This window comes from Cynocephalus volans, chromosome 14 (genome assembly GCF_027409185.1).
Source record: "Cynocephalus volans isolate mCynVol1 chromosome 14, mCynVol1.pri, whole genome shotgun sequence".
NCBI lineage: Eukaryota > Metazoa > Chordata > Mammalia > Dermoptera > Cynocephalidae > Cynocephalus > Cynocephalus volans.
The window spans coordinates 26,311,136-26,334,405 of record NC_084473.1 but is presented as its reverse complement, the minus strand read 5'-3'; the positions used below and the strand labels follow the sequence as shown (position 1 = coordinate 26,334,405).

At 43.0% G+C, this 23,270-nt stretch overlaps 1 protein-coding gene across 2 annotated transcripts in view; it reads left to right on the top strand.

The window, feature by feature from the left end:
• The first annotated feature begins 138 nt into the window (after nt 1-138).
• The window catches only part of IFT172 (intraflagellar transport 172), a 31,914-nt gene continuing 8,782 nt past the window's right edge, over nt 139-23,270 (top strand). The window contains exons 1-30 of one of the 2 annotated variants that reach the window (XM_063077895.1): nt 139-315; nt 2,930-3,073; nt 3,292-3,404; nt 3,846-3,885; nt 4,186-4,251; nt 4,450-4,529; nt 4,749-4,836; nt 5,654-5,868; nt 6,747-6,870; nt 7,228-7,323; nt 8,232-8,393; nt 8,752-8,802; nt 9,044-9,147; nt 9,299-9,384; nt 12,492-12,604; nt 13,444-13,611; nt 16,333-16,469; nt 16,703-16,810; nt 18,308-18,392; nt 18,702-18,794; nt 19,330-19,407; nt 19,650-19,898; nt 20,054-20,132; nt 20,340-20,460; nt 20,647-20,791; nt 21,315-21,404; nt 21,897-21,994; nt 22,071-22,206; nt 22,291-22,407; nt 22,794-22,936. In XM_063077895.1, coding sequence (XP_062933965.1) covers nt 277-315; nt 2,930-3,073; nt 3,292-3,404; nt 3,846-3,885; nt 4,186-4,251; nt 4,450-4,529; nt 4,749-4,836; nt 5,654-5,868; nt 6,747-6,870; nt 7,228-7,323; nt 8,232-8,393; nt 8,752-8,802; nt 9,044-9,147; nt 9,299-9,384; nt 12,492-12,604; nt 13,444-13,611; nt 16,333-16,469; nt 16,703-16,810; nt 18,308-18,392; nt 18,702-18,794; nt 19,330-19,407; nt 19,650-19,898; nt 20,054-20,132; nt 20,340-20,460; nt 20,647-20,791; nt 21,315-21,404; nt 21,897-21,994; nt 22,071-22,206; nt 22,291-22,407; nt 22,794-22,936 — 3,368 coding nt within the window. In that variant the 5' untranslated portion in view covers nt 139-276. The remainder of the gene's footprint in view (nt 316-2,929; nt 3,074-3,291; nt 3,405-3,845; nt 3,886-4,185; nt 4,252-4,449; nt 4,530-4,748; nt 4,837-5,653; nt 5,869-6,746; nt 6,871-7,227; nt 7,324-8,231; nt 8,394-8,751; nt 8,803-9,043; nt 9,148-9,298; nt 9,385-12,491; nt 12,605-13,443; nt 13,612-16,332; nt 16,470-16,702; nt 16,811-18,307; nt 18,393-18,701; nt 18,795-19,329; nt 19,408-19,649; nt 19,899-20,053; nt 20,133-20,339; nt 20,461-20,646; nt 20,792-21,314; nt 21,405-21,896; nt 21,995-22,070; nt 22,207-22,290; nt 22,408-22,793; nt 22,937-23,270) is intronic. The other variant, XM_063077897.1, reaches the window with a different exon arrangement.

Genomic DNA, 23,270 nt, shown 5'->3' with positions numbered 1-23,270 from the left:
GGCTGGTGGGCGGGGCTTGGTTTTAGGTTTGCATGCAGCGACAGGATTGGTCGAGGAGAGGATTCCTCAAACCCTTTCGAGGTCCCGCCCTAGGTCTCACTGCGCTTGCGCACGTCCTGCCCGCTTTGTCGCGGACGGACGTGGTGACCTTGCGTCGTGGGTTGCGCTCCGGGAACACGAGCGTCAGCTTTTGTAGCTGCGGCTGCGTGAAGGGTTGTCCAGGTAACCACCGGAGTTGTCGCTGTCTTGGTAGCACCTGAGCGACAGCTGTGCGTCATGCAGCTGAAGCACCTGAGGACGTTGCTGAGCCCTCAGGTGAGGAGTTGCGTGCCTCTTCCCTCCCCCGCCCGCCTTACGTTCCAAGAAAAGTGGGGGCCCTGGAGTTTAATAATGTTGAGCGCCCACTGTGTGCAGAAGACTGTAAAGGATCTAGCCACGCTCCGGACTCTGCTCCCTCAGTATTGTTCAGCAGGCGAGCTGGACCGCTGAGGGCTGTAGCTGTCATTACATTTCGTTATCATCAGTTGTGTACCAGGCCCCGTGCTGGGGCTCTAGGAGATCTAAAGTCACCCGGCTTACGGCTTACTGCCTCTGCCTTCAAGAGACTCATGGCAAAGGGTGGGGCGCACATGTAAAATGTGAACATAAGTCTACACAGAAGTAAGTGCTTTCGGTGCAGGCCCTAAAGAGGGGACTTAGGAGACCAGAATTCAAGTCCTAGCTGCACCACTACCTTAACTAAATGATATCTCTGGCTGTAGCCCTTATCACACATCTCTCTGAGCATTCACCATCTTCTTCGTTTGGAAAATGGGAGTATTGATAGCAACCTTAGGCGATTTGGGAGAGAGTTAAATGAAGTAAATGCACAGAAGAGCATTATAGACTGAAAAAGCAGCGTGAAATGAAGTAATATGCACAGAAGATCATTATAGACTGAAAAAGCAGCGTGAAAATGGATAGACGAGGGAAGAACATTCAAAATTCAAAGGACAGAATAACACAAAGCTGATAGGAGTAATATGTTCCTTAACTCACTGCTTAATGTGTACCAGGGCAGCATAACTAAAGGTTAGGATTGTGGTTTATGGAGTCAAACATACATGAATTTAAATCTTGGTACAGCCATTTACAAACTGCGTATGTAAGGTTGGGCCAATTACTTAACCTTTTTGTGCTTCCATTCTGTAGAAGGGATAATAACAGTGCCTACCTCAGAGTTATGAGGTAAAATGAGATAATGGATGTCAGGCACTTATCAAAATGCCTAGTGTGTGGTAAGTGCTTGGTAAAGGTTAGCTAGTATTATTCTATCCCCTATTTCATGTAATCCTCACTACAGTCTAGTGAGGTACATGTTGTAGAGAAAGGAGAATTCATTGATTACGGAAATCATGAAGGCTTCACAGAGGATGTGGCATTTGGAGAAGAGAAGGAAATTAGAACAAAAGAGAGTTGTGCTCATTGCTCAGTAAGCTGCCCCCCAAATCTGTTGATTTTTTATTTATTTATTCTGTGACTAACCGGTAAGAATCTGTAATTTAAAAATATCTTTGCCCTGATGGAAAAATTGGAAGTGAAATCTATCCTTCAGTCTCCCAAAATAAAATTATGTCATGATGCAGGTAGGGCTGAATGCCCAGGACTGGGCAAAGTGATGAAGCAGGATGATCAGCAAAGGCTGATGAGGAGCCCTCAGCCCTTCTAATGTAATGAAGAGTTGGAGCATGGTAGTAGTGGTGGTGTGCCTATTTTCTGGTCCTGGTTTGAGGATTTTGGTGAAAAAAAAGGTTTTTTACTTCTGACTTTGGAGTAGGTGGTTTAGGAGTGAAAAGTGACAGTGTTTTAAGCCAGAGCTCTAGAGTCCAAATAATTAATCAGAGTTGGAGCAGAAGCTATTTTTTTTTTTTTTTTTTTTTTTTGTCTCAAGGAGGGAAACCTTTAGTGGCAGAACCATAGAAGACCAGAGCTGGTGGTGAAGGGACAGACATGATAAGAGTCATTCACTGGGACATATCACTTCGAACTTGGGCTTCTGTGAAGTGGATAGTTAAGGGTGAAAAAATGGAATTGTTCTTCCTAAGTCTGAGCTGTAATTATCTTACTCTCCATTCCAGAACTTGCACTGTTTCCCCCTTTCCTGCCAAAGAAGCCCAAACTCCTCTTTCCTGCCAAAGAAGCCCAAACTCCTTAGCCTGTCTTAAAAGAATCTTCCTGAGCTGGCCCCAGTGTGTTTTTCCTGCCTTACCTCCTCTGTTCTGTTTACAAAGTAGTTTCAGCTAAATTAAACTACTGTTTTTTAACAGAACTTGCCTTTGCTCATGCCATTCCTCCATCTCAGATAATTTTCCACTCAGCTGCATCCATTCTTCAAAGTGTAATTCTGATCATTTAAACATAAAATGATCTCAAGCTTCTCCAAACTGTTACAGCTCTCTGTACATACTTCTCTTATTGGACTTTTCTTGTTTTGTACCATCTTATTAGATCCAGGGACAGGGTCCGTGTTTTGCCCTTTGTCTCTCTATCAGCCCCTGGCCAAGTGCCTTTCTCAGTATGTTGTGCAAAAAATATTAATTGAATGAATGGCTAAAGACCAAAACTTATCAGACCAATTGAATTCATTTCAGTAACAGACCTGGGATATGAAGGAACAAGGAGGCCATTGCAGGGATACATTAGTACAGTTGATTTAGAATGTCACCTCTTAGTACATTCGTGTTTTGAGTCTCTAGAAGCACATTGTTCTTACAGTCCAGGATCTGATGGCCTTGGAGACCAGGATGGGCCACAGGCATCGCTTTGTTTTAAGGATAAGATTATGACAGGAAGAAAATTGACCAAACTCACACTAGAAGTAATGGAACTAGAAATGCATTTGGCATTCTAGACCAGCACCTGGGTTTATTTTACCCCTTTGCCTCTGCAGGATGGAGCTGCAAAGGTGACCTGTATGGCTTGGTCCCAGAACAATGCCAAATTTGCTGTCTGCACAGTGGACCGAGTGGTATTGTTGTACGATGAACATGGAGAGCGGAGAGATAAATTCTCCACCAAACCATCTGACATGAAGGTGAAGAGCATATTCATGTGTTCCATAACTTGTTGATGGGGCCTTACAAACCCGTAGGACTTCCTAACTTGCCTCTTAGCCACAGGCATAGGAAATGGCCTACTCTGTCTTTTCTCAGTATAAATCCCTCAAGCCCATTAGAGCACATATGCACCTTTTCTTCTTTTTTCTCTTCATGTACATTCATTATTTCTTTTTCTTTTTTTTTTAACTCTTAGTATGGTAGGAAGAGCTATATGGTGAAGGGCATGGCCTTTTCTCCTGATTCCACTAAAATTGCTATAGGACAAACTGACAACATCATCTATGTCTACAAGATTGGAGAAGACTGGTAAGGACAGAGATTGGGAGATGGAATGGCCTAGAAAAGAAGGGGAGGGAAAGAGAAATGCATCACTGGGGAGGGGGAATAGAGAAGATGAGGAGCCAAGATTGGGCATGGAAGTCAGAGACTTTCCGGAGTTTATTGTTGTCACTTTCCCACCTTTGCGTCTCTCACATGTTCTGCAATCCCATCCCTGGAGGAATCAGTCTAAGATAACAGGAACCCCTGTGAGATCCTGGGAAGCCCAGAGTGATGTTCCATCTTTGTTATTCTTCCAAAGCTACTCAGGCTTCCTTTTATGCCCCCTTTCAGGGCTCCTGCAGAGTGGTAGGAAATACTACTCAGCCAGGGAAGGTATCTGCTCTTTCTTCCCTTCCCTCAGCATCATTTTTGGCAATTATTTATGGAAGTGGTTTTTAATATGCTTTCCCTCCTTTTATTTGACAGGGGTGACAAGAAGGTCATTTGCAACAAATTCATCCAGACGGTAAAGTTCAGACCAGTCCCTGGGAGCTTAGGATGAACAAACATGTATCAGTATATCTGCTTATAAATGCAACCAGGAGTTGCATTTTCTGACCTCTGAATTTAACTTTTCCTGCTGCAAAGGATGGTGCTGCCTGGATGCTCATTGTCATCTGCCTTCCTCTTTAGAGCCCAGTTGTGTTCCCTCCTCTCCTTCCCTACAGGAGGTTGGGGTGGTGGCATGTGGTGGGGTGTTCAGGTTGTTATAAATATGCTAACTCACACAGATGGAGTTATCTTTTTCATCATTTCTTTCATACAGAGTGCTGTTACGTGTCTCCAGTGGCCAGCAGAGTACATCATTGTCTTTGGACTGGCTGAAGGGAAGGTAAAGGAGAGGTGGTGGGTGGGGATCATGGTTCTGGACAGAGGAATATGGTTTATCTTCTCCCTTAGGGTCAGTTTGTATACTGAGGGAGAATGCATAGGAACCAGTTCGTGGTTTTTGTTTTTTCTTTTTTCTCTTAGCACCTGGGTGAAATTGAAAGTAGCCTAACCAGACTTGTGTCCATTCTCCCATTTTCAGGTTCGTTTAGCAAACACTAAAACTAACAAGTCATCTACCATCTATGGGACAGATTCTTATGTGGTATCACTGACAACAAAGTGAGTAAGGAAGGAGTGGTATCACAGAGCTTGGAAATGTGAGAAAAAGCTGTGGGGGAAGTCTGGGCTGGGGGACCACACTATGAAAGATGGGGAGGACTGGTAGCAGGAATCGCAGGTAGCATAGTGTTTGAGAGAGAAAGGGGACTTTCTTGATGGGATAGGATACTCTGATTTCTTCCTGTATTTCTCTCCTTTCCTCCTCTTGCCCTTTTTTAGTTGCTCTGGGAAAGGAATTCTCTCTGGTCATGCAGATGGTACCATCGTTCGGTATTTCTTTGATGATGAAGGCTCTGGAGAGTCACAGGTATGAATAAAAGATGCTCTGGGATAGGGGATAAGGAAATTCCAGGAGCTCGCCTAAAGGAGCTTGGATATCTAAGGCATTTAGATTGAGGTGCTAGGGGAGGAGGCTGGAGGAGTGAGAAAGGGGAAGGGAAAGGTGGGTGCAGCCACAGTGAGGATTTGTTTAGGAGGCTGGAGCTTCCTATTTATAGGAAGGGATGACTCAGGTGAAAGAGACCTTGAGACAAAGAGAAATAAAGACCTTGAGGGGAATGAAAAATGAAAATTATTCCCACTTTCATAAAAAAAATTTATGTGTATAAATTCATAGAAAAGAGAGTTAACAGTACTCTGGAGAGGGGAAAGGGAAAAGATGGGGGATAAAAGGAAACATGTTTTACCCTATATAATTATGTATTGTGTGAATCATTTACATTAAAAATTACTTGTGTAATAATTAAATTTAGCTCTCCTGAAAAAAAAGAACCATATGCTCTCTGTGGGCCTAGATAGTGCTGGTTAATGTGTGTCCCTTTGGGGGACCTTACTAGGTACATATTAAAGATCTCCAACACACAAGTGTTTTGAGATTTCTCTAGAGCACAAGGTCAGTGAGTGTTTTTATGTTGTGTGTGTGTGTATGTCATGTGCGTATGTATGTATGAGACAGAAAGATAATTTGTGAAGTATTCTAGATTAAGATGTGTTGGGGGTGGGGAAATGTGGGAAGAAAGATTTCTGCAGGGTAGGATGGTCAGAGTGAGCGTATCAGGTACTGGGAATGAGGAATTTCTGGGGTAGAGTCCTCATAGAATGATTGAAACCTACTTCTGTTTTAGGGGAAATTGGTTAACCACCCCTGCCCACCCTATGCCTTGGCTTGGGCAACCAACAGCATTGTGGCTGCAGGCTGTGATCGGAGGATTGTGGCCTATGGAAAGGAAGGCCACGTACTACAGACTTTTGATTATAGCCGTGACCCACAGGAGCGGGAGTTCACCACAGCTGCAGCAAGTCCTGGAGGCCAGTCTGTTGTGCTAGGAAGTTATGACAGGTGGGTCTCCTTTCCAGTTGCATCTTCTGCTTACTTTCACTATGAACACCCTCTGCTTTAGTCCAGTTATTCTGAACCAGAGTGGAGACTGGACCAGAACCAAGTGGATGTTGAAAGAGATTCTCAGAATGTAATTCATGCACTTTCCTCTTCCCGCTGCCACCATCCTTTGTTATGCTGGCAGTTCCAAAATGCACCATGCTCTTGTTTTGCCTTTGTGCCTCTCCTTGAAATTTCACAGCAGAATTCGTCTCTACTTTCTTTGGGTTCCCATTGCCCCTTTCAGACCCCTGGCTTAGAGTTTGTCACATTGTATTATAGTTTGTTGTTTGTATCTAGGTAAATTGAAGAGTCCTTGAGAAGAGGGTTTATTATTCACCTTTTATCCTTAGTGCCTAGATTAGCATCTAGTACATGACATGTTGGATGAATGAATTAATGATGGAACAGTAGGGAAACAGCAAGCGTCTGGGTCCCATCACTTCTTTGGAGCATGTTTATCCCTGCCTTTGTCAGCCCTGTCTTTCTGTCCCTTTCAATCTTATGTGTCTCCTCATATTCCTTTCTTTCTTCTCTCACTCCTACCGTTTCTATTTACTTTTCCATATTTCTCAATTCCTAACAGCTGGTTTTTCTCACCTGCCCTGCTCTTTTGTTTTCTCTGCTCTCATCACTCTTATTCCTTTTACTTTTGCCTTGATTTTCCCAACTTACTTCCTTTGCATCTTTTTTTCTTCTCTTGCTAGACTGCCTGCCATGCCTGTTCTTTATTTCCTCTCTGCTCTGATATAGCAAGACTAATTTCTTTCAATTACCAGCCCATTTTCACTCTTTTACTCAGCCACCATCTCTTCTAAAAGCCACATACTTTATTTCAGACTTCGGGTGCTCAACTGGAGCCCTCGAAGAGGCATCTGGGAAGAGGCAAAGCCCAAGGAGATTGCCAATTTATACTCTGTCACTGCCTTGGCCTGGAAGCGGGATGGCTCACGACTCTGTGCGGTGTGTAACTAGTAATCCTTTTCTGGATTGGTGACTTTCTCCAAACTAGAAAAAGTCCTTCCTTATCCTAAAGCATTCTCCCCTGATTCTAGATGATCTCTTTACTTTTGACCCAAACATATCTGATGTTATAGGCAGGAAAAAGAAATTCATACTTTATTGGAGTCCAAAAAGGACAAGCTGTATATAGGCAGGGCTGATTCTCCCTTATTACCCCAGCCTCTTTCCTCTTTCCTTACTTCCTAACACAGCCAGCCCTTTTATTGCCAATTCTAGGTCTTGAAGATGTCTCTAAATACCCTCCTCAACCCAGTGTACTCTGTGTGTTACCTTGTATGCTGTCACTTTCCTTTCCAGGGCACACTCTGTGGTGGGGTGGAACAATTTGACTGCTGCCTCCGAAGGAGCATTTACAAGAACAAGTTTGAGTTGACATATGTGGGACCTAGCCAGGTAACCAGCTGATAGCCTACTGCATAGAGATCTTGCATGGCTCACTCATCCTTTTAACCATACCTGCCTTCTGGCTGCAGCAATAGTGTCAAATTTTGCCTCGATCCCTCTGGCTGTTCTGGGGAACAGTATGTGTCAGGGCAACTCCCTGGCAACTTTCCTGCCATAGTACTTCCAGCTTATTGTAAGAAAAGGGTTAGGTACCAGGCTTAAGGGGTACAGAGATCACCTCTTATGCCTTCTGAGTTTAAAACTTTACTGCCTATACACTGTAAATTGGGGAAATTGATAAAGAAGATTACAAAAGTGAACTCTGTTGTTTTAGGACCTCTGCACTCACTGTGTATGACATCCCCAAATAATTTCTCAGTTCCTGAGCCCACTTTTCTCTACCTCTGTCCTTCTTTCCTTCCATTTATTATTCATTGGTTCCTTCATTCTTTAATTCTCTCCAGAAATATTTATTCACTCTCTACTATGTATCGGGACTGTTAGGCATTGAGAATACAAAGATAAATATCTGTAAGACATTGTCCCTTAATCAAAATTATTATAGCAAAAGACACAGACATATCAAAAAACACTATAGTACACTGTGATAAATGGCATAAAAGTTTGTACAAAAAGCTGTGGGAACATATAGAGAGTGATTGGTTTTACCCAATGGGACTTTCAGAGTCATATGTATTGAGAGCATCAAAAGAGATAATACATGAAAGCATTTCATAAATAGTAAAGCCGTATGTAAATACATCAAAGGTATCATTACTATCAACAATGTCCCAGGCCAGGTGAGGAAACAAGATATTAGCTTTGTTTAACACTGTGGAGGTAAGCTGAGAGCACAGAATGTTCACCCCTATTTTGGACTCGGGAAGTCTAAGGGGCTCAGAATTGTCCTTACCAAGGTGATTGTGAAGAACCTATCATCGGGGACCCGAGTGGTACTCAAGTCACACTATGGCTACGAGGTGGAAGAGGTGAAAATCCTGGGAAAGGAACGTTACTTGGTGGCCCATACGTCAGACACGCTGCTGCTGGGGGACCTGAACACTAATCGCCTTAGTGAGGTAGGAACCAAAAATGGAGGGGTGGGGAACAGGGCTTCTTGGCTTGCTACTTCTGGAGACCCAGGGTCCCCAGGGGTAAGATCTCCATGGGAGGCTCTAACATTCTGGTGTAGGGAACCTGATTTCAGGTCAGAAGACCCAGGAAGTTTAGAATCCTGGAGAACGAATCACCATAGTTGGACTATTTTTACATCATCTCTCAGAAACAGGGACCAGGGCAAAGTCTGACAGAGCACCTCTTTTGTGCAATGCCAAAGCCTCACTAAACTTGATCCCTTTGCCTCCCCACCCTGTCATTCTTTCATCATTGTCTTGGATAACTGTCTGCATTGCTTATGTCTTTTCCCTCCCTTTACAGGTAGCCTGGCAGGGATCAGGCAATGAGAAGTATTTCTTTGAAAATGAGAACGTAAGTAGAGCTTGATTCACAGTCACCATCTTGATAAGTCTTCTTCTAGCTGTTGTGTCAAAAGAATGGCAAGTGGCAAGGGTTGGGGAGACAGCAGATAAAGAAAGGGGGAGGATGAAATAGGAGAACAGAGCAAGGAGAAAAGTGGGAGTCACTTTGAATGGACAGTACACCTCCCTCTACTGTCTTTCTCTTTCTACACGTAAACTTTTCACTATATACCAATCCTATTCTTCCCCAGGTTTGCATGATCTTCAATGCTGGAGAGCTGACTCTGGTGGAATATGGGAGTAATGACACCTTGGGTTCTGTACGCACTGAATTCATGAACCCCCACCTCATCAGGTAAGCTCATAAGGTTTTCTAAATCTTCAAAACCCAAAAGAATCCAATATCATCAGGTTAATCTAAAAGCTTCGTTCCAAATGGTATTTCAGAGCCCTTGATACACATCCCAACTACCTAAGCCCGTCTTATGTCATCCTTCATGTTTCAGTGTTCGTATTAATGAGAGGTGTCAGCGAGGAATGGAAGATAATAAGAAATTGGCTTATCTTGTTGATATTAAGACTATTGCTATAGGTGAGTAAGACTCTTCTATAATGTTAATAACAAAATAGATGTTTATATTACACTTCCATATCATACAATTGTTATGTGCAGTTGGGAATCCAGAAATCTGAGAGGCACCAGGTAAATAGTTGTATGTCATCACCACTCTTACAGTGGATATATGAAATGTCTAAGTCTCCATGTGTGTATCTATGCCTAGACGTCTAGATATAAATACATAGGTACACATTATTTAGGCCTGTCCATATAATTATTCATGTCCTCTGGACATATATCTCAGTGCTGGCAAATTGTGAATAGTAGAGAAGAACCATTAGCAAATTTATGAATTTTCTTTTCTTTTTTTTTTTAAATTTTATGAGTTTTCCTCTTTAGACCTCATAGAATCTAAAGACTCTTAAAAATGAAATCTGTATAGTTTATCATTAGTAACTAGTAATGACAAACTTTATTTGCATTTAGCAAATCTCATTTTATATATTAATATTTAATTTTTTTTATCATGAAATGTTTTTAAGCATAGAAAAAAGTACAGAGAATAACATAGTATTCTCTAAAAAGTATAGAGAATAACATACCTATGTAGTGTAGCTGTTAAGAAAGGGGTTCTGGAGTCAAACCATCCCACTTGATCTTAGGTAAGATACTTAACCTATCTGATATTTGTTGGTTGGTTGGTTGGTTTTTGGTAGCTGGCCAGTATAGAGATGGAGCCCTGGACCTTGGTGTTATTAACACCGTGCTCTGACTAACTGAGCTAACAGTCCAGCACCTTATGTTTTTTTTTTTGTTTTTTTTTTTTGTTTTACTTAACCTTTCTGTATCTCAATTTCCTCATCTGCAAAATGGGGATAAAAATAGTACCCTCCTCATATGACAAGCACTTATTATGCCCGATACATAATAAGCACTTAATAAATGTTAGCTATTAATAATGATATTATTATTACTTATTTACCCATAACCAGTTCTGTCAAATCCTAACATTTTATTAGATTTACCTTAAAATCTTTTATCTCTTCTCTTATTGACAGACATTTAAGTTGTTGATTTTTTTACTTATTACACTGATTCAGTTCTCTAAGGTCGATACCTGGAGCAGGAGTGGAGTAGGATTGCTGAATCATAGTGGAGATATATCTTCAGCTTCACTAAATATTTCCAAACTGCTGTCCTAAGAGGTTGTACCAGTTTTCATTCCCACCAGCGTTTAGGATCCCCACTGTTCAACATCCTCTCCAGTACTTGAAATTGCCTGACTTCATAATTTGTCTCAATCTGATGTATACGAAATGATATCTCACTGTATTAATTTCATTTATTTATTGGCCATTTGGATTTCTTCTTCTGTGAATTGACAGTTCCTATTCCTTACCCATTTTAAAAATCAGATTGTCTCTTTCTCATCGATTTGAAGGCGTTCTTTGTATATGCATGTGTATATAGCCCTTGATGGTTATTTGCATTGCAGATATTTTGTTTCAGCCTGTGGCTTGTCTTTTCTGTTGCTTGCCTTTTGAGTGTCTTAGTATTCAGACATTTTTAATTTGAATGTAGTCCATTTTGTCCCTTAAAAAAAATAGTTTGTGATTTCTGAGTTCTTATTTAAGAAATGCTTCCCCATCACCTCCTATATTTTAACATTTTTAAATTTTGCTTTTCACCTGGAATTTATTTTTATGTATAAATGTGGGTAGCGATCTCATTTTAATTTTTTCCATATGTTTAACCATTTATTGAAAGTTCATTCTTTACCCACTAGTCTGTAATGCCATCTCTGTAATAAATCAAGTTTTCTTATACATATGGGTCTATTCTTAAAATAGTTTTACATTTCATGAATATTATATTTCACATCAGGTTGCTGAGCTCAGAAATGTAAACATCTATAATGGAAATAATAATGTACACCAAGAGGCCTAAGATTCTAGCAGCAATAATGAGTTGTGAGACTTTGGACAATCATTTCACTTGTAGGTCTCGTTTTCAGTGTATGTGAAATGACAGAGTTCTTCTCTTAACCTTTTTGGGTTACTGGCCCCTTTGAGTATCTAATGAATATCAAGATTTTCTCCCAGAAAAATATATGATTTTTCACACATAATTTTGTATATATTCAAGATTCACAGGAGTAGTGTCCTTGAAGCTTTAGCATTCTCTGATGATTCTACTTAAAATTGGGGCATAAATGATAAAACAGCTTTTACTTTTTTTCTTTTTGGCAGCTGGCCTATATGGGGACCCAAACCCTTGACCTTGATGTTATCAGCCCCATGCTCTAACCCCATTTTACTTTTTAATTAAAGGAAAATTCATTTTTAAATTGGTCTTCCCAATTGTAGACATTAGCTGGCATTTGATCTTTAAATATAAATAACAAAGTCAGGCTGTTGCTTATTAATAATTCATATCAATAAGAGTCATGGGGGGAAAAAAAGACTTGTGAATGGGCTTTGATCAAGAGATTCCCTGAAAACATCCCAGACAACCCTGAGTGGTCTGCTGTAAATGTGATTGTTTCTTATATTGTCTACAAGATTCAGACCAAGCTAAAATACTTATCCTCTGCACTGGCCAGCCTAACTTTAGTCAGGGCTTTCTCCTATCTTGTCTGCTTATTTCCCCACTGTTCACTCGTCCATGCACTTATACCATAGGCACCCAATGTGCAGGTAACTCCTTGGAGTGAATATGACCATCATCAAGGTCATTTCATTCATCAGCTTCTCTCACTGATGTGTTGTAACTGCCTCATCTGTAATGTGCTCAGTGCTGCCTTCCAGAGAATTTTGTGAGTAGTAGAAACCACTTGCTCAGTGGCTCTGATGTGCTCTGAGAGGAGTCACATTTTTTGATGGGTCTGGACCTTTTGAGTTAACTAGAGAGTTAAACAAAATCTCTTCTATTCTAGAAGAGACCCAGTTTCTTAAGCATTCTAGCAAAATTATGTTGTATTGGCCATTTGCATTCCCTAGTGACATACGTGTCTAGGGTGATGCAACATTCTTAAAGCCCAACACATTTGATTGTAAAACCAGACTTTTACAGGCTACCTCATGCCCTGCATATGGTTGTGTGGAATCTCTGCTCTTAACCCTGTCTCCTTTTCTTTATAGTGGATCTGATTGGTAGCTACAACATCGGCACCATCAGCCATGAGAGCCGTGTGGATTGGCTAGAACTGAATGAGACTGGGCACAAACTCCTCTTCAGGGACCGGAAGCTTCGAGTGAGAAGAGTTAACTAGGGCCTTAGGCATTGGCTGGTCCAGAGAGGGTGTGAGACAAGCTGCTATGGGGGCAGGGGGCCGAGGGCAGGATTGGACATAATTTCTTGGTACTGTGCCATTAGTATAGCAAAAGACACAGAAGAATCAACTCTCTCTGTATTTAGTATCACAACCCGTCTTATATTACCCTTGAGGAGATTGTGCTATAATGACAGCAAAGTCAAGAGAGGAGTTTGGGAGTTGGTTTCTCTCTTAATATTCACAAGTCTATGCCCTTGTGAGACTTTCTACCTCTGCCTTCCTTTTCCTCACGCCTAGCTGATTTTTGCCTATCCCTACTGCTCCAGTGCTCTTCAGCTATCTTAATCTGATGGCATTGAAGCTGGCTTGGGGACAGTCTCCTTCTAGCCCCTCATTGATTCTGGCCCCAATATAGTATCACCAGAGAGTTCAACCTCAGGGTCAAAGAGACAATCTGATTAAATTTCATTTCAGTGAAAGCCACATCACAAATTTTCAGATCATCTCTTTTGTCTAGTGGCCTTACTTTTGTAATATAAGCTGGTACCTCTGGCCGAGTGTAATTCTAAGAATGAAAGTCTGACCTTCACATAACTTAACTTCCTCGGATTTTCTGTTTGGGTCCTCTCTTATTTGACAGAGTCATGACATACCAACGCAGCATAAACTTCAATGATTGCAGGTCAATAAGCTTTGAAATTCAACGTGTACTTGACTGGTGGGTTAGCTCACCACATTTCACCGTGAGGGAAATAGTCTAAATCAGAAGATACCCCCCGTCCCCTTCTAATTGTGCTGTCTGCCTCTTCTTTCTTCAGCTGCATCTGTATGATATTGAAACCTGCTCTAAGACAATGATCCTCAACTTCTGCTCCTATGTGCAGTGGGTCCCAGGAAGTGATGTGCTGGTAGCCCAGAACCGAAGCAGCTTGTGTGTGTGGTACAACATTGAGGCACCTGAGAGGGTCACCATGTCCTCTATCAGGGTATGTTGACACCAGGGGACCACAGGCATGGTGTCAAGCCGATTAATTAGAGCCCCGAGGAAACTCTGAAGGTTACTTGGTTTTCTCTGCCCACCACCCATAATCTCTGGTGGAACTGGCAAGTGAAGCTTAGGTCTCTTCCCCACCGTGGACCAGCCCCCAGAACATCCTCGTGCAGATTTCTGACATTATGTTAGATCCTTGGGAGTATGGATCTCCATTATAGTGGCCCTGGGAATTCACCAGTCATAATGTGGCGTTCCCTGTAGGCTGGAAGATCCCCAATAGGAGGGGTGGTTCTATGTCATCTCCTTGTGTGCCAGTTTTCTGTTATAAGCCATCCAGAGTTCCTTTTTTCTTAGATTGCATATCAAACCCTCTCTCCTATCCCACCATAACATCACACACACCTAGTAATCTTCCAAAATCTGGGAGGAGTCTATGAAAACAGAAGAGAGACAGGCCCCTGTGCTAGACTAGGATGGCTAATGTGGGTGATGCTTTCTTTTTGTCCTTTTCCCATACTTCTTTTTTTCTCCTTTCTTGCCTCATTTTAAACTGTTTGAGGTCTAAAACTTGTTTATTTTGCCCTTTTTTAAAACACCTTTTTTCACTTTTTTGGTTTGGAGATTGTGTATCCTATTTCTGTAGAGATTACCCGTGAAAGTTTAACATGTACTTAAATTAACAAAGTCTAAAGTTAATCAGCATCTGATCTCCACTCACCCCTGCAACAAAAAGGCTTTACCCTTGATCCCTTGCCCTTTGCCATTGATGTCCAGTGTTCTTGTTCTAATCTTTTTTAATCCCCAGAGTTAGAAATTATTTCATACAGACAGACTGCATTTAGATTTACCGTCATGGTACCAGTGCCTTTGTTTACTTTTTCTTCTTGCAAAGCTAATCTTCCCTCTGCTATTACTCTTCTTCGTCTTGAAGAGTATCATTTAGAAGTTCCTGCTGTGGGGGGTGCTGAGGGAAAAAAAAAAAGAATTTCCTGCAGTGAAAGTGTCTTGAGTGAAAGATGATAAACTCAGTTTTTGATGATCTGAAAATGTTTTAAATAAGCCTTCATCCGGAAAAGATACTTGGACTCAGTACTCAATTCCAGATTGACAGCTCATTTTTCTTAACCTTTTGTAAATGTTATCTCATTGATTGTCTTCTACTGCTGTTCTGAGAAATTTCTCAACAGTCTTTTCTGTGTATGTGATCTGTCTTTTCTCTTTGGTTCCTTTTAAAATCTTCTCTTTTTCTTAGGTATTTTGAAGTTTCACTACAGTGTGTCTACATATAATTTTTAAAAAATTTATCCTTGGTATATATTGTGCTTTCTGTATTTGTGAGTACACATATTTTCATCCATCTGATGGGAATTTCTCAGCCATTCTCCTTTCAAACATTGCTTCTCTCCCATTCTCTAGATTTTCCATCCTTATTAGGCATATGGTAGATTTCTTGTTCTCTGACGATGCCAAGGTTAAGGGTTCAAATCCTCATACTAGCCAGCTGCCAAAAAAAAAAAGATTTCTTGTTCTGTCTTCTATGCCTTTTTATCCTTTCATATTTCCTTTCTTCTTCTGGGTCCATGCTACATTCTCGATAATTTCTTTAGATCCATCTTTCAGTTCATTCACTTCTCATCATTATCTAATCTGCTATTTAAGCCATCCATTGAGTTTTTTACTTCAAAAACTAAATTTTTTATAAAGTTTTATTTGATTCTTTCTCCAATCTGCCTGACCATTTTCATAGTTTCTTGTTCCTTGCTTAATTTTTTGTTTCATCTTTTAGGTCATTAAATATTTCGTACACAATTATTTTATATTCCCTAGCTGCTTAATATCTGAAGGTCTAAAACTGTTTATAGTTACTTACTCTTTCGTAGTGATTTGTTTCCATGCTGATGCTGCAATGGGAAAAAAACAACAACAATGATTTGTTTCCATGTATTCTGGAACTTTTGTGTGTGTGTGTGTGAGCTCATGTTACTTTGAGGTTAATCTTTTGGCATCCTGAGGGCCTAAAGTGGACATATTTTCTTTCAGAGATGATTCATATTTACTTCTGCAGGAATCAGGCATATTAATAACCTGGACTGCCTGCTTTTGTTCCCTTTACTAAAGAGTGGATCCCAGGTTTAATGAGGGGTTCTCTGATTGCACCTTCTCATCCTGCTGGAGGGCTTAAAGTGCATCCTCCTGATGCCGTGTTTGCCTTCAGGGCCACTGTGCCTTTCCTAGTTGCTCACTTTTCATTTTTTCTTGCCCATGTTTTAGCTTACCGACCTTTTTTTTTTTTTTTTTTTTTTTTTGAGGGAGATGGGTGGGATAGGGGTAGGGAACATCCTTGGTGATTTCTTCGAATGAGCCCAGCAATGCCTTACAAAATATGTTCCAGGTTCAAATGTTTTAACAGGAGGACCCTTAAGAACACCTGGTCTGTGGTACTGCTGGAAGCAGAAGTGAATGCCACACTTTGTCAGTGTACCTCCAGGCACTGGTGGTGTCATAGCGGACTGTACTTTAACCCAAGGAAATTGCCATAGTTAAGGCATTTTTATGTGCTTGAGAGAAACTAAAATGTCAGAAAATCAAGGGCCACTGTAATTTCCTCAGTGTGTGAGCACTAGGGTTGGGTGAGGGTGGTTCTGTTCTGCAGTAGATTCAGTGGAAACACTAACCTGGAATTTGGGTGGGGTGGGGGAATGAACTTGTACAGGGTGATGTTGTAGGTCTGGAGAGGGGCGGGGGAAAGACCGAGGTGATGGTGACCGAAGGTGTGACTACCGTTGCCTACACACTGGATGAGGGCCTTATCGAGTTTGGAACAGCCATTGATGACGGCAACTACACCCGGTGAGAGGCTGGCTGATAACCAGTGAGGTGGTGGGAGGTTCTGGTTCTGAGAGAGGGGGACCTGGGGTGGGTTGTAAAACTGGCCATATCTAATAAGGACCTGGTAATCCAGGCAGGATTTTAGACAAAAAGGGCAGAGAATTGCCTGCCCTTCCCCTCCCCCCACTCCATCGCCAGTATTCCTGTGTGTCTTCCTGACCCTGCCTTCATGCCTTGCTTTCTTCCCTCTCTAGGGCAACAGCCTTCTTGGAGACTCTGGAAATGACCCCAGAAACAGAGGCAATGTGGAAAACCTTGAGTAAACTGGCCCTAGAGGCCAGGCAGCTACACATTGCCGAAAGGTGAGGTAGACATGTGGAACCAAGGTGCCCGGCAGCTAGGAGGGATGGCCACATGTGTGTTTTCCCTGTGGGCTGCTCCTACCTGGAGTTAAGGCATTGCTTCCCTTCCCCCTGTTAACAAATATGATAGAACCCTTCCAGAGTACAGTTATTCCAAACACACTCCCATACTAGATTATCAGAGTATGTCTTATTATTTTTGCTTCCCCTTCTTGTAACTTGTGCCCCTTAACTGTTAACATTTATATGCTTCAATCCATGCACTTCTGTGTATATTCTGGGTATGGTATAGAAGTGTAATTAACAGGACTAAGTTAGGACTCCAGACTCCTTGAGTTCAAACATCAGTTCCAATTACCAACTTGTGCAATCTTAGAGAGGTTGTTTAACCTTTCCAAACCTTGATTTCTTGATTTCCTCTGTGTAAAATGGGAATAATAATAGTATTTACCTTGTGGGATGGTAAAGAAGAATGGTAATGGTAGTGGTAGTGAAGAATGAATGAGAGAATCTGTGTAAAGAGCTTACGATATTGTAAGTGCTCAGTAAGTGTCAGCTGCTACTATTTTGGCTAATAATCATCCGTGCTCCCTTTTTTCCCATATTCCACCCCCAACATAGACTAAGGATTCTGTCTTCAAAACATATCCCTAATCTGATATTTGGTCCAACTCTGCCATCTCCCCCATAGTACAGACCACCACCGCCTCCCACCTGCAGTATTGCACAGCCTCTTAATTAGTCTCACTGATACCGCTCTTGCATTCTTGTACCCCGAGTGATCCATTTATCCCACAACAGCTGAGGCAATTTTTTTTAATGTAAATTTGATAATGACATTTTCATGATCAGAACCTTCCAATAGTATACTGGTGTAATTAGTATAAAACCCAACCTCCTTGTCATGGCATAAAGCCCTACAATTAATTGGCCTCTATTTCCTTCTCACACCAGTTGCCTGTTGGCGCATTAGTCTCCAGCCACACTGGCATTCTTTTGACTCTTTGAGCGTGCCAGGCTTATTCCTGCTACAGGGCCTTTACACTAGCTACCCCTCTGCTGGAATGACTTTATCTTGCCATGTGGCTCTTGTGTTCAGGTCTCAGATCAAATGTTAGCTCCTCAGAGAGGCCTTCTCTGACTATTAACTAAAATTGTACCCTCATCATTGTCTATAATATCACACTATTTTATTTTATTTTTCATTCTCTCAAATTATCTTTTTTTGTTTGTTTTGGTTTGGTTTGGTTTTGGTGGCTGGTCAGTATGGGGACTGGAAACCATGACTTTGGTGTTATAAGGCTGTGCTCTAACCAGCTGAGCTAACTGGCCGGCCCCTCAAATTATCTTTATTCATTTGTTTACTAATTACACGTCTCCAGTGACAAGAACAGTGCCTGGTTCATAATAGATGCTCAATATATTCATGCTGGACCAATGAATTAATGATGATCCTATAATAGTATTATCATTAATATTATTGTTTCCATGCTACAGGTGCTTTTCTGCTCTAGGGAATGTAGCAAAAGCTCGATTCCTGCATGAGACCAATGAGATTGCAGATCAAGTATCCCGGGAATATGCAAGTATTATCCTCCTGATTGATTCAATCTCTGAAGCTGAGATTTCTCTTAGTATTCAGCCACATGACTCCTAGATTTCCAGCCAATTCCTAGTTTCCTCTACCCTGCCTACCTCAACTCTACCCTGCCTAAAGTCAGACCATTTTAGAATTGCTTGCTAAACTTCAAGCCTCTAAACTCCACGAAGTTTATTAGCTTCTTAAGTCTTTTAGTGTCTGCGTCCTTCTGGCCTTCTTGTCTCAGCCCACACAGACAGAATGGCCTCTGCAGCACTGGCAGATTGACCAAAACCTTCTTTTTCCCTGCAGGGTGGAGAAGGAACAGACTTTTATCAGGTCCGAGCACGTCTAGCCATGCTGGAGAAGAACTACAAACTGGCTGAAATGATCTTTTTGGAACAGGTAACAGGGGAGAATATGGACAGGATGGATGAGGGGATCTGAGGCAAAAGGGGGAGGCAAGCTCAGGGGAGGAAAGGGCACTGGTCAGCTAGGCTTCCAAAGGTTTGGGGAGAACTTTTAGAGAGGTTTGTATAGTTCATATCATTCCTTCCTTCATTTCCTCATCTTGTGCTGGTCCTTTATCTACACAAACTTCTTCCTTTGGCCTTCAATTACTTCTTCCTTATATAAAGGGTCACCTATCTCCCCTCTACTCCAGAGCCTGTCTTTGCAATTCTTGTGCATGGGGGTAGATCTGCATTTTGAGAGGCCATCTTTAAGAAAAATTGCCTTGGAAGGGCCTATGCAAATAAGGAGCCCTGAAGCTTAAGCTTCTTTTAGTTTCACAATAAATTGACCTCTTCTTGTGCAGTAAGTAAAGGATGAGGCTTTTGGTTCTTGTGGGCTGGCATCTTAGTGAGGTTGAGGGGACTTGCTGATTTCTGATCCTCATATCCCTCCTGCTGTCCCTCTTTTCTCTGCCTGGTTCCCCTAGAATGCTGTTGAGGAGGCCATGAACATGTACCAGGAGCTCCACCGTTGGGATGAGTGTATCGCTGTGGCTGAGGCCAAGGTACTGGTTCTCTCTTCTCCACAGTTGTTCAGAATTTGGTTCCACCAATTTCAGAAATATCCTCTTGTCAAGGAGGCAATAGAAACTGGAGCAGCGTTGGGGCTGGGTCCTGATGTGGGGAGGAATTAGGATATTTGTGACCTGGAAGGATTTCCTTTGTTACAGAGGGATAGGAGAAGCCTGGGAAGCAGAAGGGCAGGAAGGAGGGGTGTGACTCCTAGCTCTCCTCCATGCATGTCCAGGGGCACCCAGCCCTGGAGAAGCTACGCCGGAGTTACTACCAGTGGTTGATGGACACACAGCAAGAGGAGCGAGCAGGTGAACTACAGGAGAGCCAAGGGGATGGGCTGGCAGCCATCAGCCTCTACCTCAAAGCTGGGCTCCCTGCCAAAGCTGCTCGGCTGGTGCTGACCCAAGAGGAACTGCTAGCCAACACAGAATTGGTAGAACACATCACCGCAGCCCTTATCAAGGGAGAACTCTATGAAAGGGTATGGCTGGCTTCCTTTTCCTAACCCTTATTCCAGCCAGAGTAGTCGCGGGGTGCATAGCCTCCCTGACTGCTGGCATTCCCTTCTTTTTGGACCTGATACTCGATTCTTTGTGTTATAGGTTATCATTGTAGTGATATGGTATGTGTTAACAGGCAGGCGATCTCTTTGACAAGATTCGAAATCCACAGCGGGCTCTTGAGTGCTACTGTAAAGGCAATGCGTTCATGAAAGGTATTAACTGCCCACAAGCCATCCTTTATAGTTATAGACTTTTGCCCATCCAGTCCCCGAGCACCTGTTCTGGTACATCTATTCAGGTTGCTTCAGTTCTCCATCCCTCCACTTCTCATCCTTTCTCCATGCTTCATTTCCCTGTCCTGCTTTTCCTGAGTTCCATCCCTGGAAGTCTGAGCTGAGCACCTTCTCTGTCCCTGGCAGCGGTAGAGCTGGCTCGATTGGCCTTCCCAGGGGAGGTGGTGAGACTAGAGGAGGCATGGGGGGACCATCTGGTGCAGCAGAAGCAGCTGGATGCAGCCGTTAATCACTACATTGAAGCCAGGTATGGAGGTATGGGCATGTGAAGGAGATTTGGATGTGGAGTGAGAGGTAGTGGGATAAGTAAAGACACTAAGACCTAAAAGAAGAGATCTCAAAATGTATGTTGCAGTGTGCTTAAGGGGTCTCTTTTCCCTCCATCCATCTTCCTCTTTCCTCATACGTATTTATGTCTTTCCCACTATGCCAGGTGCTCCATTAAGGCAATTGAGGCTGCCCTGGGTGCCCGCCAGTGGAAGAAGGCAATTTGTATATTAGATCTACAGGACCGGAACACTGCGTCCAGATACTATCCTCGTGTGGCCCAGCACTATGCATCTCTGCAGGAGTATGAGGTGAGGAAGAGCCCTTTCTGCAGCATGAGGCAGTGCAGTGCAGGATAACAAGGACAGAACCCAGAACAGGAAGTGGAGGCCAGCTCACCAAATCCTTTTTTCTGGGGCCCAAACAGCATCACCACCCTGAATGAGAAGAAGACAGTTTATTTCCCCACTTTCTTTCCAGCATGACGCAGACTCCCCTCCCAGATATATAAAAGTGAATCTCTAGCTCTCTTTCTGTGCCAGCATGAACACTTCTTCATGAATAACTCCAACATAGTTATGATATAGAATTGCCTTCCATTGCAGAAATATGAGGCCCTTTCAGATTCCATTGCGTTGTCCTCATACTGTTTTGGGCTGGTCTTTTTCTGAAACAGTAGAAGGTACAAGACACCCGTAGTCATCTTTTCTTTGCTATCATTTTAAGTAGTGTCTCAGGCTCCCCACTATCCCAGCTGAGGTTTGTGTTTTCCTCCTATAAGCTGCTTTAATTCCGTTGCCCTGACCTTTTGCATCTACCTCTCATCAACTACAGATTGCTGAGGAGCTCTATATTAAAGGAGACCGGACAAAAGATGCTATAGACATGTACACCCAGGCTGGCCGCTGGGAGCAAGCCCACAAGGTAGACAATGGGTGGAACTCATGATAAGAGAACTCTGCCGTAGTGGTCTCTGATCTTCTCTTCACTGCGTCCCCTGAAAGCTGAGAAAGAATACCAAAATACTCACATAGTCTGGGCAACTTTGATCCCTACCCACAGGGAAAAGAAGGGATAAAGAGAGGCTCTTGTTCCCAAACCTGTAATTCTGAAGAGAACAGATGAACTTGGGAGTTGGGGAATCTGAACTCCCGCTCCTAAAGCCTCTGGTCACGTTGATAACTTTGTTCTCACTCCCACACCCCAGAGCCCAGTGGTACAGTTGGAGTATGGAGAGGGAGCGTATGCCCCCAGCACAAGCACAAGGCATCTCAGACCCTCTAGTGGGGTGCCAGTAGCCAAACTTCCGTGATGGTTGGGAGAGTGTAGAGTTCCTGAGCAAGCAGTTTCCCTTGAAGCCCTGCCTCCCTTGGGAACTGGCACCTGAGGCTACCCTGGCACTGTGTGTCTGCATAGCTGGCGATGAAGTGCATGAGACCGGAAGATGTGTCGGTGCTGTACATCACCCAGGCCCAGGAAATGGAGAAGCAGGGCAAGTACCGTGAGGCTGAAAGGTGAGAGGAGGAATGGAGGGGGTTGAGGCTTCAAGGCCAGAAGGAGGGATGGCCCAGGTGTGTCTCCCATCCCCAGGCTGTATGTGACGGTGGAGGAGCCTGATCTTGCCATCACCATGTTCAAAAAGCACAAGTTGTACGATGACATGATCCGCCTAGTCGGGAAGCACCACCCAGACCTACTCAGTGACACACACCTACATCTGGGCAAGGTGAGCCTTTCTCCTGGCCCTGCCCATCTCTTCCCCATCGGGCTTCATCTCCCTCTTTCTCCATCCTGACCCGCCTTCCTGCAGGAGCTGGAGGCTGAAGGCCGACTACAGGAGGCTGAGTATCACTACCTCAAGGCCCAGGAATGGAAGGCCACAGTGAATATGTACCGGTCCAGTGGGCTTTGGGAAGAGGCCTACCGGGTAAGGAGTCCAGTCCACACTGGGGGGGTCCATCCAGCCCTCTCCCACTTTCAAATGACGAATTCTAAACTGGTCATAGCATCTTTGAAAATGTAATGAATAAATAAATAAATAAATGTAACGTGATGAAGACCAGAGTCTCTTTTGCCAGAAACCTGTCCACACCCGTGTACACAAAACTTTACTTACAATACTACGAGTTTGTGGACTACCTGAAGCCCATTCTTGAACCCTAAGCACTTAAACCTAAGTTAAAGGACCTTGAAATTAAGCCCTCTTCCTGTTGATTTGGATCAGGTACCTAATCCTCGTCAAAGCTGAGGTCGGGAGATCAAAGATGAGAAGGGGCAACTCTGCATCAGAGGATTATTGACTTTGCTTTACAGGTGGCCAAAGCTCACGGAGGAGCTAATGCCCACAAACACGTGGCCTATCTGTGGGCCAAGAGCCTGGGGGGAGAGGCTGCAGTTAGACTGCTCAACAAGCTGGGACTCCTGGAGGCGGCTATTGACCATGCTGCTGACAACTGGTGAGGCCCTAATCTAAACCTTATCTTCACTGGCCCTAACCCAGCCAGAGCCCCTATACAGAGAAAGAAAATTGATGTATAACTGAAAGACATTTCCAAAAGCTGAGGCAAGAGTGAAGAAATGTTGGAAGACAAGATCCTTGGAAGGACATGGCAGAGCAGCAGAATAAATTAGCAAGTCTGCTTCTATTCCCTTGGAGCTCAGAACAGTATTTAATCTTTGGCTGTTCTAAGGAAAAGGGTGGAGAGGGAACAGCTTTTAAAGCTAGGACTGCACCAAGCCAGTAACTTACTTCTGGGTAATGGAAGTGTGATTCAGTTAAATGCAATATGA